At 62.0% G+C, this 12,388-nt stretch overlaps 1 protein-coding gene across 3 annotated transcripts; it reads right to left on the reverse strand.

Annotated features, from left to right (window-relative positions):
- Positions 1 to 529: 529 nt before the first annotated feature.
- On the reverse strand, positions 530 to 11,739 carry PITX2 (paired like homeodomain 2). Of its 3 annotated transcripts, none has more exons than XM_059817778.1 (4): positions 11,694 to 11,739; positions 3,912 to 4,184; positions 2,892 to 3,097; positions 530 to 1,194 (listed from the first exon to the last, which is right to left on the reverse strand). In XM_059817778.1, exons 1-4 carry the CDS (start codon positions 11,737 to 11,739, stop codon positions 631 to 633), a joined length of 1,089 nt encoding a protein of 362 aa, XP_059673761.1. In that variant the 3' UTR covers positions 530 to 630. The 3 variants fall into 3 exon arrangements, with proteins under 3 accessions (XP_059673761.1, XP_059673763.1, XP_059673764.1); XM_059817780.1 differs by lacking the exon at positions 3,912 to 4,184 and adding an exon at positions 11,383 to 11,520; XM_059817781.1 differs by lacking the exon at positions 3,912 to 4,184.
- Positions 11,740 to 12,388: the final 649 nt, after the last annotated feature.

Below are 12,388 nucleotides of genomic sequence, written 5' to 3' on the forward strand. Positions count from 1 at the left end.
TCCACCAGAGGTACTATTCTAAAACTGATATTCACACAATGTTGGGTTTTTTTTTTTTTAATAATTATATGTTAGAAACATACAGTGCCGCATTTAGTATATACATTCCCTTGCTCGCAAGCGAAAAAATCCTAATCGCTTCTGTGTAACATGCTTTATTTTAAAGCCTAACCTTTTAAAAACACTGTTGTGATATTACTAACAACTGCTTTTATAAAATTAATTTGACATTTCGATATATATACATCCTTTCAGTCATTTTTATGTTAACAACGCTAAACTTAAAAAATAACAAGCTTATAGGAACATTAAAATGTCATATCATATCCAGTCAAACATTTGTCCATATATATATATATATATGTCCTTGTAACTGTTGAAATACTCTTAGTGAAAGACAGATCTCAGAAGCCGTAGGAGGTCCTTTGAAAACAAAGGAACTATCTCATTTCAGTGGTTTCCTCTTTTTTCCCCCCTTCTCTCTCTCTCTCCTTCCCCCTCTCTCCCCCTGCCTCCCTCGGATCTTTCCTCCTTCCTCCTCCTCTCTAGTGCCCATCACTTTCTATGTCATTCCCAGTCTCTGCGGGGCGTGGGGAGGGATTCCCACGCGGCGTTGCCCACTCGGGTGTCTCACACGGGTCTGTCCACCGCGTACTGGCAAGCGCTCAGGTTGGAAGCGGGGTTCTGCACGCTGGCGTAGCCAAAACTGGAGTGCTGCTTGGCTTTAAGTCTCAGACTGGCCAAGCTCGAGTTACATGTGTCCCTATAAACGTAGGGAGGTGTCGGGGGAGCGTAGGGACAGGCCGGCGTTGGCACCGCGGAATTCAGGGAGGGATTGCTCAAGTTGTTCAAGTTATTCAGGCTGTTGAGGCCGGAGCCGGGGACCCCGGTGACTGCGGAGGGTACCATGCTTGAAGACATACTCATGGAGGAGATGGAGTTTGGAGGGGAGAACATGCTCTGAGAAGACAGAGGGTTGACATTCATGGAGTTGAAGAAAGGGAAGCTTTTGGTGGAGAGGGAAGCGGAGGTCAGGCCCTTGGCTGCCCAGTTGTTGTAGGAATAGCCGGGGTACATGTCATCGTAGGGCTGCATCAGGCCGTTAAACTGCGGGCCGAAGCCGTTTTTGCAAAGCTCGGCTTGCTGGTTCCTCTCTCTCTTTCTCCATTTGGCTCTGCGGTTCTTGAACCAAACCTTTGGAAACGGGGAGGGGAGAGGCAGGAGCGGGGGGGGAGGGGGAGAGGGGAGACGCGGGTTAGTCCGGAGCCGCAAATTCTGGGGGCAGCGGCCGCGCGTACACCTACAGATACACGTGGGTACCTACATACCCCTATATGCCTATAGGTTCACCACCTCCTCCTGCGAGCCCCGCGCCGGGCCGGGGCCGCCGAGCATCCCCCGGGCCGCCGGGCTTCGGCCAGGCTGGTCCGTGGCCGCGGAACCGTGCCCCCCCCCCCGCACCCCTAATTTGCGGTGCTCTAACCCGCGCCACGGAAGGCAGCGCTTCCCTCTTCTCTCTCTTCCTTCTTTTTTCCGCCTTTCTCTCTCTCTTTTCCCCCTCCTTCCTTGGCTTATTCCGCACTGGAACCGTCCAGGGGAAATACAAAAGTGAGGGCAAAACGCCTGGAAACCCGCGGAATTTTAAGGCGATGTTTCCTATTACGGGGAAGGAGAGGGAAGCCAGCAACTAATAAATCCTTGCTTCAGTTTGTTAAAGCTACAAGTTCCTCCCGCGCGAAAGCTTCCAGAGCCGAAAATCACTTTCTAAACAAACTTGTTCGACTGCTCTTTGGCGGAAAAAAAGGCGGAGGGGGGGAAGAAAAAAAAAAAAGGGGGAAAAAAAATCGCCATTTAACAACGTGCTAAATGAACTCTAAGGGACCCTCCCCGCAGACAATGGGGCAAACGTGCCCTTTCCAATCCACATCTGGGTGTCTGACCCCTCGGGCAGCCGCCTTGCCCTGTGTATTGGAGCCGCCCGGGGGGGTTTGCAGGAGCCCCCCCGGGCCCGGCCGGGCAGGGGCCACCCGGACACCACGGGCCCGGGCCCCGTCCGGCGGCACCGGACCTCTCGAAACGGAAAAGCCCCGCAAAAGCCCGACGCCGCTTCATTGCTCCGGCGGAGCGCCCGTCCCGGCCGGGCCCCGCTCCCCGCCGCGGGGCTGCCCCGGCCCCGCACACCGCCGGCCCCGCTGGCTGCTGCCCGCCGTTCTCACCGCCCGGCTTTCCTCAAGCGACCGCGGGGAGGGGATTTATGCGGGATTTCCCAAAATCTGGGGCTTCGGCCCGTTTGGGAGCGCTTTTTTTTTTTTTTTTTTTGGGGGGGGGGTGTTCACCCCCTTCCCCAGCGCGGCGTTTGCACGCGAGCAGGATCCGGCCCCGGTATCTCTGCAGCGCCGAGATGGTCCCATAAATCTCAGAGGGGGGGAAAGGGCGGAGAGAGAGGCTCGTCGAATTGTGAAAGCAAAAGACAAGAGAAAATGCAAGGAAGGGCACGTCGGGAGTGCCTCGGAGTGAAGGAAAAGCCCTCGTGTGTTTTACATCTTTTTCTCATTAGAGGCGGCGCAGGTTGCAGCCTGTTCCAAGTCGCTTTCTCGGCTAATGTTTTCATTAGCGTTTCGATCAAAAGGCGCAGGACGCATCGCAGGGGTGAGGGCGAAACGTGCAGCCAACCATATTCCGGAGAGAGAGAGAGAGAGAGAGATCCCAATCCGTCTCGCTTTGCCAGAAATGTCCCGCTCTGCCCCGCTTTTGTGCAAAGGCTCTGAAGTTTGCGTACAAACCGAAATCGAAAGCAGCTGCGAATATTTCAGCCCTCCTCTCCTTTCCACCGCCCCCCCCCCCCCCCACCCCCGGTCCCCGCCGCTCGGAGCCGCGGTGCCGGGACTCACCCGGACCCGGGCCTCGGTGAGGTTGGTCCAGACGGCGATCTCCTCCCGGGTGGACATGTCGGGGTAGCGGTTCCGCTGGAAAGTGGCCTCCAGCTCCTGCAGCTGCTGGCTGGTGAAGTGAGTCCGCTGCCGCCGCTGCCTCTTCTTCTTGGAGGGGTCCTCGGGCCCCGCATCCTCGGTTTTGCTCTGCTGGCTCTTATCTTTCTCTGTAAGAGGGGGAAACACAGGCAAAAAACAACAACAACGAGGCGGAAAAGGAGGGAGCCGAAGCCGCCGAAGCCTTCTCTCCGGCGGCCGGGGCTGGTCCCGGCGCTGCGGCTCCCGCGGGCCGCCCCTGCCGCGGCTCGGCGGGGTAATGATTAACCCGCCCGGTCTCCCGGGCACCCACGGGTGGGCTCCTCCCGGAGGGACCGCCACGGAGCCGCCTCTCCGCCTGCCAGTTTTTCGCCTATCGAGATGGCAACTTTTCCTCCTGTCCGTATCCCCACTGCTCTCCCGTCCGCACGCGCGTAATCCCTGTTATTCGCCTGCCTGTACCCGTGTTATTCCCCCGCCTGTGCCGTGCTGGTCCTCTGCCTGCAGCCGAGTTACTCGCCCACCCGCGCCCGCATTCGCCTGCCTCTACCCGCATCCGCTTGCCTCTACCCGCATCCGCCTGCCTCTACCCGCATCATTCGTCCGTCCCTTTCCAAATCATTCGCCCGTCTCTCTCCGTACGACCCGCCCGCCGCTGCACACGCCGTTCGCCCGTCCTTACACACGCCGTTACCCTTCTACACGCCGGCACACGGACACCGCACGCCAAAAGCACCCGCAACGGGGCCCGGCCGGAGTGCGGGGCGCTCCGGGGCCGAGGGGCGGCGGGGCAGCGCGGGATGCGGCGGGGTACCGCGGGATGCGGCGGGGCACCGCGGGCGGCCGGGGTGCGGCGGGATGCGGCCGGGGCACCGCGGGGTGCGGCCGGGGCAGGGCAGCGGGGCGCCCGGCGGGCGGGGGTCCCTGCCGCTCGCCCCCTCTTACCTGCGGCCTCGGGGCTGGAGGTGTCGGAGATGGTGTGCACCTCCAGCCGGTGCTTGGCGGACTCCAGGGAGGAGCGCGCCTGCCCCGGCGCCAGCGCCGTCGCCATGGCCAGCGCGGGCTGGTGGTGGTGGTGGCAAGATGATGAAGAGGAGGAGGAGGAGGAGGAGGAAGGTGAGGAGGAGCACAGCTTATTCCCGGCTCCCAGGCGCTCCAGGCTTAACGGGTCCTTCATGCAGTTCATCGGCAGAAGGACGCCAAAGTCTACGTGCGCGCCTGGGGGGTCGATGGGAGAAGGGGTGCGTGTGTCTGTGGGTGTCGGTACGTGTAGGAGGGTCGGCGCGGCGGGCCCTCCGCGGGCGCGGAGCAGCCCCGCGGCTCCGGGGGGTCAGGGCTGCTGGGCGGGCAGCCGCGCCGGGGCGGGCGGCGCTCGGCTAGCGGCCGGGCGGCACGGCGAGCCCAGAAGCCCCCGCCGCCCGGGGGGGTGCGGCGGCGGCGACAGGCGAGCGGGCGAGTCCGGTCCTGCAAGAGCCGTCACGGCGACACGGCTGCTCCCCGGCCGGCGGCCCCCGGCCCACCGCGGGGCTCCGCGGGGCGGGGGCGGCGAGGCGCGGCGGCGCTCCGCGGGGCGCTCCTCTCCGCTGCCCGCGCATGGACCCGCGCCGCGCCGCGGCCGGCCCCGCACCGCATCAGCTCAGCCGCTTCCCTCTTGGCCTGACATCTTAAACCGGCGGCGGCCTTCCCCGCGCCGGCACGTCACCCGCCCCGCCCCGCCCCGCCCCCGCCCCGCCCCTCCGCCGCCCGCCCCCGCCGCGCCCCGCCCCGCGCCCCGCCCCGCCGCGCCCGCGCAGCCCTGCGCGGCCCCCGCCGCCCCCCGCGCTCTCCCGGCAGCGGGCACACCGCCCCCCCCCCCCCCAAAAAAAAAAAAACCCTCGCGTTTTCCACCCGGTTTCCTTCGCCCCGCGGCCGGAGGGGCCGCTCTCCGCCGGCCGGCCCACGGGGCGCCCCGTCGGGGCGGCTCCGGGCACGCCCGCTCCGTTCCGCGCTGCCTTCCGCACTCGCGGACCTGCGGGGGTGAGGAGCGGGAAGCTCGGCGCTGACAGAGGCGCTGCAGCAAGGAGGAAGAGGGCGAGGAAGCGCCAGGCCCCATTCCCTCGTTACGGAGGGGGTGGAAAACAAGCGGGGGGGGGGGGGGCGGAGGGGGCGTGCGGCCGGTTAGACGGCGGATCTTTGGCTGGTAACGGCGACGGGAGCAGTAACAGCTACAACAACGACAACCGAAAGGGAACGACAGCAGTAACCCACCCCGCTGCCGCACGGCTGCGGAAAGCTTCCCAAGAGGCTCAGAGGAGCCGGGAAGAGCGCGGACATCCCGGCCCCGGGCACCCGTATCCCCGCGCTCCCCGGCTGCCTTCGCTCCCTCCGCCCGCGCCGACGGCGGAGAAATCGGGGGGGGGAAAAAAACCCCTCCCGCTGGCGCTGCCATTCCTGTCCCCTCCCGACAGCCGGGTTTCCGCCAGCCAGCCCCCAAGGAGGCTTTTCCACCCGGGTTTTCCACCTTATCCGCGCGGTTATCCGTAGGGATCCTGTCCCCCCTCTCGGCGGGGACCCGCAGGGCCCGTCCCGCCCCGAGCAGCCCCCGCGCCCGCCAGAGCCGTCGGCGGAGCTCGGCCAAGCCCCGCACCGGGCCGACTGCCGGCGCACGAATCCCGAGGCCCCCCGACCAACCCCCCCTCTCCGAGGTTTTGGGGAGGTGGGGGGCAGGATTTGACCCCTGGGGCTGCGCTGTCCCGCCATCCCCGGGCGGGATGTGGGGCGGGGAGGCCGCTGCGGCCCGGGATCCCGCAGGAGGAGCGGGGCTGTTTCCTGCGGGTCTAACGCGGGAGGGGGCGGGTTGCCCCCCTCCCCGTTTGGGCAGGATCTCCCGGGGCAGAGCAGCCTGTCCCCGAGCCCTGCCCCCGGGGACCTGCCACCCTGGGAGGGACGGGGAGCCCGGGCGCGGAAAGCGCAAGTTGCGCTTCTATCTTCAATTCCTCTGCCACGGTCACGTCGAAAAGTTACCGAAAGCTGCCCCTTGATGTGGCCCTCACGCCCGCATCCCAGCGCCCCAACCCTTCTGCAGCCCGTTGCTTCCCCCCCCCCACCCCGCAAAGGTCCTTCTTAGTCGCTGATGCCGCTTCGAGGGTACGTATCATCCCTCGCAATCTTAGTTATCGCTAAATTATACATATTACTTTCGCAGCCTGTTAGTAAAGAAGGTTAAATTAATTTACATTCTGCTCATTATCTGGTGTTTAAATGACGTGGTTTTATCCCTGAGATTTGGCAAAGAATCTCTTTCCTCAGACCCCACAGCGTTTCGACGGAGACAATGCTCTTACATTTGTAGTGGATTTTAATCTGATAAGACTCTAATTTGCTTAAGTCTTTTAAATAGGGGGTTTAAAATGATTCTAGCCGTTTTCTTATTGAATTTCCTCTAATTCCCCCAAGATCATAAAGTATATGTGTAAAGTAAATATTTCCTCCCTTTGCACCGGCAGCAGATGACCTATAACTAAGTCAATATGAATCCAGCTCCATTCTGCACAATTTGTTTACCAATCATATCCCCTTTTCTTCTTAACCTCTCGCTACCTCCGCGGTCCTGCACCCAGAAATCCCGTGCGTGCCCCCCCCAGCCCTTCCCCTCGACGGCACCGCGCTGAGGCCGCGGGCGCGGACCCCGCAAGCAGGCGCGGCCTCGGTCCCGCTGCGAGGGGCACTGGGAGGGGGGGGGACGCCCTTCTCCGGCCCCCACGTCGGGGTTGGCACCAGTCTGCAAAGCCCTGGGGCGGCGGGGGGGAGCCGGAGGGAGAGGGGTACGGTGGTATCCCCCCCCCCTTTTTTTTTTTTCCGAGGGGGCAATGCTGCCCTCTCGCAGATGGGCCCTTTCCCCCCCTTTCCCTTTCCCTTTTTTTTTTTTTTTTTTTTGCATTAATTTATTTTGAGTTAGTTTGGGGAGACGCCGGCTTCTTCCGCCGCGACTCGAAACGAAAAAACCCTCTCGACTGCGCGGCGCAGAGCGCTTTTTCCGCGCTTTACGCCCTCGCAGGGCGCAGCGCCGGTGCCCGCCCCGCCGCGGCCCTCTCCGTCCCGGGACACTCGGTGGGGGCCGGCGGGTCCCGGGACAGGGGAGCGGAGGAGCAGGGCCGGGCCACCGCACCGCCCTCCCTCCCTCCCCTGCCCCAGCCCCGCCGGGACAGACCCTCCGGCCGCCCCCGCGGCCCCCAAAGCGGGGCACGGCACCGGCCCGGGCCCCGGCAGCCCGACGGGAGAGGGTGCCGGTATTTCCTTACGTGCCTTTCATTAAAACTCCCCCCTCCCCGGGCAGGAGGGGAGCTACCACGCAGCATTAGTTGCCATGGTGACCATAAATCACGTAAAGCCAAAAATACCCACCTATAATCTGAGATGAAGCTTTTATTTCCCGAGTGAAATAATATTTTAAAAGCTGTCAGCCAACCGAAAAACAACCTAATTGTAGTCACCCAAGTAATATATTAGCGGTAAAGGTTTCAATTAAAATGTCAAGAGTCTTTTTTATTTTTTTTCTCTCTCTTTTTGTGTTTTTTTTTTTTTTTTTCCCTGCTGGAAGCTCCCATCCCCGTTCGGGTTCGGGTCCTGGCCGCTCCGGCCGCCTCACCCGCGTACCGACTGTCCGCGCCTGCTGCGCGGGGCTGCCACCCCCCCCAATAATAATAAAAAAATAATAAAAAAATAAGCCGAAGCCCCTCTTTGGGGGAATTCCCCCCTTTTGCGCTGCAGGGCTTGCCGGGGCCGCGCCCCGGTGGGCTGGCGGGCATCCACCGGCAGCGAAAACCGGTGATTTGGGGCTGCTCCCAGCTCCCCCTTCTACATTTCCTTTTTAATTTTGTAAATTTTTTTTAATTCTTTTTTTTTTTTTTTTTTTCCCCCCCGGGGGTGGAGGTTTCGACCTCTCGCCGGCGGAGCGGCCGGCCCGGGATCCCCGGTGCTGGCCCCGGTGCGGGAGGCGGGCGGGCCGGGAGCGGGGCCGGGAGCTGAGCGCGGGTGCGGGGGGCGGCCAGAACTACTGCGGGCATTTATTTCCCCGACTTTCCCTTTATCTCCTTAGGGGCTGGGTGTTTCTGGGCGTAATACTCGCCTAAACGGCTAACCGGCGCTCCCGCCGAGCCCCCAGCTAGCCCTGTCGTCTCTTCCCCCGGCTGGTTGTCTTTCGCCTATCCCGGATTACCGGGTATTCTCCTCGATGAAGAGCCATTAATTACCCATTCAGTCAATATTAGGAAGACTACAGAGCTTTTTACGTAGGATTAAGAAGACGTCAGGTTGTTCCGATAGTATATTCCTACTCACGAATAAGCTTTCGTTATACATTTAGTTTTCCCTGGAGCGAGGCTAACAACCGCCGCATATATTATTCTCAGACGACGAGGGGGAAGTGGTGGTGGGGGAAATTATATATCCCAAGCGCAATAAATAACTTTTAATTTGCGCTTGGCCCGGGCTGCGGGAAGGGGCGCGCAGCTTCCCCGGCGCCGCGGAGCGGCAGCGCACCCGCGGAGTGCCTCCGCCCCGGCCAGGGGAGCCCGGGGACAAATTTGGCCAGGTTATGTGGAGGGGAGGGTGCCGCCCCCGCGGCGGCTCCGCCTCGGCCCCCCCCACCCGTCGCCACCGCCTCCGCGTCCGCTCCCTCCCGCGAGGGCGGAGGCTGCGCGCCCGCCTCGTCCCGGGGCTCAGAAAAGGCACCGGGGAACCTCGGCTTTGCAGGGCTGATGGGGACGGAAAGCTGGCTCAGCTTTTCTTTTTTTTTGGTTTGGTTTTGAAAAAGAGATGTTAAGTTACGGAATATTCGGACCAAAGAATTAAAATTTGGTTGGTTTTTTTGTTTTGTTTTGTTTTGTTTTTTTTAAGAGTTGAACTGATCGATTCGCGAGGCTGCGTGATGCTGCGGGGCGGCGTGTAACTCCAGCGGCTTTAGGGTGGGGGCTGCCGCCACCCCCAGATTATCCATTATAGGAAAGGATTCCTTAAGCAGAATTCACACCGCTAACTAACGGGATGGATCGTATATCTCTATACACTTAACACCCGCACACAGACAGTCGAAGCATCCTCCCGCCCCGCAAAAAAATTACGCGAATAAACCCCCCCAGCAACCACCCCCGCGTGCCGTGGGGCTGGCTCCGCGCCTGCTGAAGCTCCCCTCATTTTGCGGGATTTTCCCCTCTCTCGGGGTAGACGTGGCACCCGCCGGCCTACGCTTGACACCCGGGGCTGCAATACCGGCTTCGCACTTGCCCGTTTTCCCTCCCCCGGCGGTGGCCACGGACCCGTTTCTTCTGGAATATCCCTCCCTCCCACCCCGCGGCCCCTTCTCCGCGGGAACCCAACGCGCCCGTGTCGTTTCGGAGCGTCTCCCGCTGAATTTCGTTTCCTCCTTTCGCAGGAGCACCGATTTGAACGGAAGATTCGCTTTTTTCCTTTTTTTTACTCCTATTACCGACGCTGCTCGTTAGGGATTATTCCCCTTGCGCGCCCCGACGGTGCCTGCTCCGCTTCCCCGCCTCCCACCCCGAGGACGGGACTTTTGGGGAGCTAAATCCCCTAAAGCGGGAAATCCCGACGGTCCGGCGAGACAAAAACCAAGGAGCACCGCGCGATAGAAAGCAAATCAAAGCCGAGACTCGACAAACCCCACCCGAATCACGAGAAACCCACTCCCCCGCGTGATTTCTACCGTTTGCAGCCAGCGGCCCGAGCAGCTCGGGGCCTCTCACGACTCGCCCTCGTCCGTCGCGCAGAGACACGGACACGCAGTGCTCATCCCCGCAGACCCGCACATCTGTAGGGATATACCCGCACATCTGCAGGGACACAGCCTCAGGCATCTCTCCGCACCCGCGGTCCTTCCGCGCTTCCCTTCCCTGCCAGCGGGAAGGTTTTAACGGTGGGGCAACCCCCCGCGTTGCTTCTTCGGCTCCGACTTCTATTTTAATTGGGGGCATTAAAGGCGTTTAGACGGCGATTTCCCCGGCAGCCCGACGGGCGAGAAGCCGGCCCGGCTGACAGGGTAACGAGGCAGGAAATTTTGCGTGCACTACAATAATCCGGGCTCCTAATTGATGGCTGAGAAAAATAACCATTCCTTTCTCGGCAGAGGAAGGAAAAGTTCCCGTGTCGGGGAGCGTAGGTGGCTAGCGCTTTTATAAACGCTTAGCCGAATAAAGCCGGCGTGGAAGGGCTCGTAAATCGATTCTATGGGAAAGGTCCCCTCCTCGCCGTCGGGGCGGGATGAAGGCTTTGATGAAGCCCACCTGCTCGCCGGGAGGAGAAGGCAGGGGAGGCTGCGAAGGCCTTTCCTTGCTGCGCACCGCGTACAACGCAGCCTCACCCTTCTGATACGGAACATCGGCTTCGGAGAGTTTTCCTGCTTACGATTTTCGGCAACACTTCCCTCCCCCGTTATTTAACACTTCTTACCGGCCGAGGGGAAAAAACGCCAGACCCTGCCGAAGCCTATTTCTGCCCCATTTAGCATCGCCTGTCCTTTCCGGGATTAAAAATCACCGACCGGCTCGTAACACCTTCGCGTTTGGAACGACGCCGGGTTTCACTCGCTAACCCGCCTTCCTTCTCCTCTCCGCGGGGTTTCGAGGCTCCCTACCAAATCCCGCGGAAAGCCCCCCGGGAGGATGGGCTCGGGAGGGGCCGCGGCTCCCCCCGAAAGCGCTGCGTGTTGTTGGAGAAACAGGGAGTTCTTTGGCCAAAGGGGGTTAATAGAGTGTTCTTCCGAGGAGGTGTTTAACCACGAGACCAGGGATACGTGCATTATTAATTCACTCTAGTTTCCTGTATTATTAATTCAGGTTAATATATTTTATTTAAACAAAATTACGTTTATCTTGGATTAAACAGTCTCTCGAAACACAGAGCGCTTGTTTTCTTCTTTGTAATGTGTTTGCACTCCTGTTTTTCTTTACCACCCCTCGGGCTCGTCTACCAGACCCCCTGAAACGGGCAGGGGAGGAGAGGGCGAGAACCGGCTCTGCCCGCCGACGGGGCGCGGAGGGGGGGGCTGCCCCGCGGGGCCGGGCCGGGCCGGGCCGGGGGGGCACGAAAAGAAAGGAGGAATAAAACCGAGCGCGACGCTGCCGGTACCGGGAAGGCGCGCTGAGAGCAACGCTTTTTTAGAGGGACACTCACGGGACACGCGCGCTGGCGGAGGGTGTTAGCGCGCGTCCGCAGCCGCGGAGGTGCCCGCGCACCCCCCCTCCCCCCCCCCGCGGCCGCGCATCTTCAGGCGCAAGCGGCGCCCGGGCGCAAAGCCGCTGCGCGCTCGGCGGGCAGCAGAGGGCGCCCCGGCGCCGCGCAGGCGGGTCCGGCGCGCAGCTGCCGCCCGCCGCCCCGGGCAGCGCGACCCGCGGAGGGGCGCGGAGGGGCCGCCGCTTACCATTGGCGCCGGGGGGGGGGCGGCCGAAGAGCTTGCTGCCGGCGGGCTCCCGGCGGCCCTCCGGCGCCGCGCTGAGCTCCCCCTTTTTGATGGCCGCCTCCTTGGAGAAGAGGCACTCGACGGCGGCGGGCTGCACCCCTGGGAGGGGGGACACGGGGGCGGGAGGGGGACAGGGGAGAGGCGGTCAGCGCCCGCTGCTGCGCAGCCCTCCGCGGAGGCGGCGTCGCGTCCCGGGGGCTGCTCCGCCCGGCTCCGCACCCGCGCAGCGGAGCCGCCGTGCCTCGGGCCCGGCGGGAGATGGTTTCTCTTACCTAGCTGCACACAGGCGGAGACAAGTTTGCGGCAGGTGGGCTCCATTACCCCTTATCTGCAAAAAAGGGAGGCACCGGGGGTTTAAAACAATTAATTCCGGGAGTGGAAAAATAAAGGCAACAAAGAAACCCGACAGCCACGTCGCAGCGATGCTGGCGGGACCCCCCGCCTTTCCCCAGCGACGTCCACCCCGTGCCCCCTCTCCCCGCCCCAACCTCGGCTCCCACCCCAGTCACACCGCGGGATCGGTGCAAGTCCCCGCGGGGGTTTCCCGGACCCCCGCCCCGGCCTAACCCCCCCCCCCCCCCCGCCCCTCGGTCTTTGGGGACGTGTGGGGGGGGGTGTCCCCGAACCTCGTGGCCATGCTCTGCCCCGCCGCGCCCCGACCCCGGGGGTGCCGTGGGGCGGCGGGGACCGGCAAACCGGGCCCCCTCTGCGCGGCGGGAGATGCGCGGGTGCGCCCGCCGTGGCCCCGCTCTCCGGCCGCGCCTCCGCGCTCCCCGGCCACCGCCTCCCCCGGCCTGAGAGGTTGGGCAGTAAAATCACGGGATTAGTGCCTGATTGAGATGTCTGTTCGTGAGATATTACAAAATTCATTATCACAGCTCTCTACTAACTCGATATGAAGTAACACAGATGGGATTTTATTAGTCCAGGCTTCAAATGTTTACTTATGATAATTTCGGGGGAAATT

This window comes from Gavia stellata, chromosome 5 (assembly GCF_030936135.1).
Source record: "Gavia stellata isolate bGavSte3 chromosome 5, bGavSte3.hap2, whole genome shotgun sequence".
NCBI classification, from domain to species: domain Eukaryota; kingdom Metazoa; phylum Chordata; class Aves; order Gaviiformes; family Gaviidae; genus Gavia; species Gavia stellata.

What these genes read in the sequence shown, in the direction of transcription:
- PITX2 (XM_059817778.1), bottom strand. Translation starts at nt 11,739, where the DNA reads ATGGAGCCCACCTGCCGCAAACTTGTCTCCGCCTGTGTGCAGCTAG. An exon ending in CTCCAGCCCCGAGGCCGCAG is followed by an intron (nt 3,098 to 3,911) that starts GTAAGAGGGGGC and finishes CCCCTCTTACAG; the next exon opens with AGAAAGATAAGAGCCAGCAG. An exon ending in TCACCGAGGCCCGGGTCCGG is followed by an intron (nt 1,195 to 2,891) that starts GTGAGTCCCGGC and finishes CCGTTTCCAAAG; the next exon opens with GTTTGGTTCAAGAACCGCAG.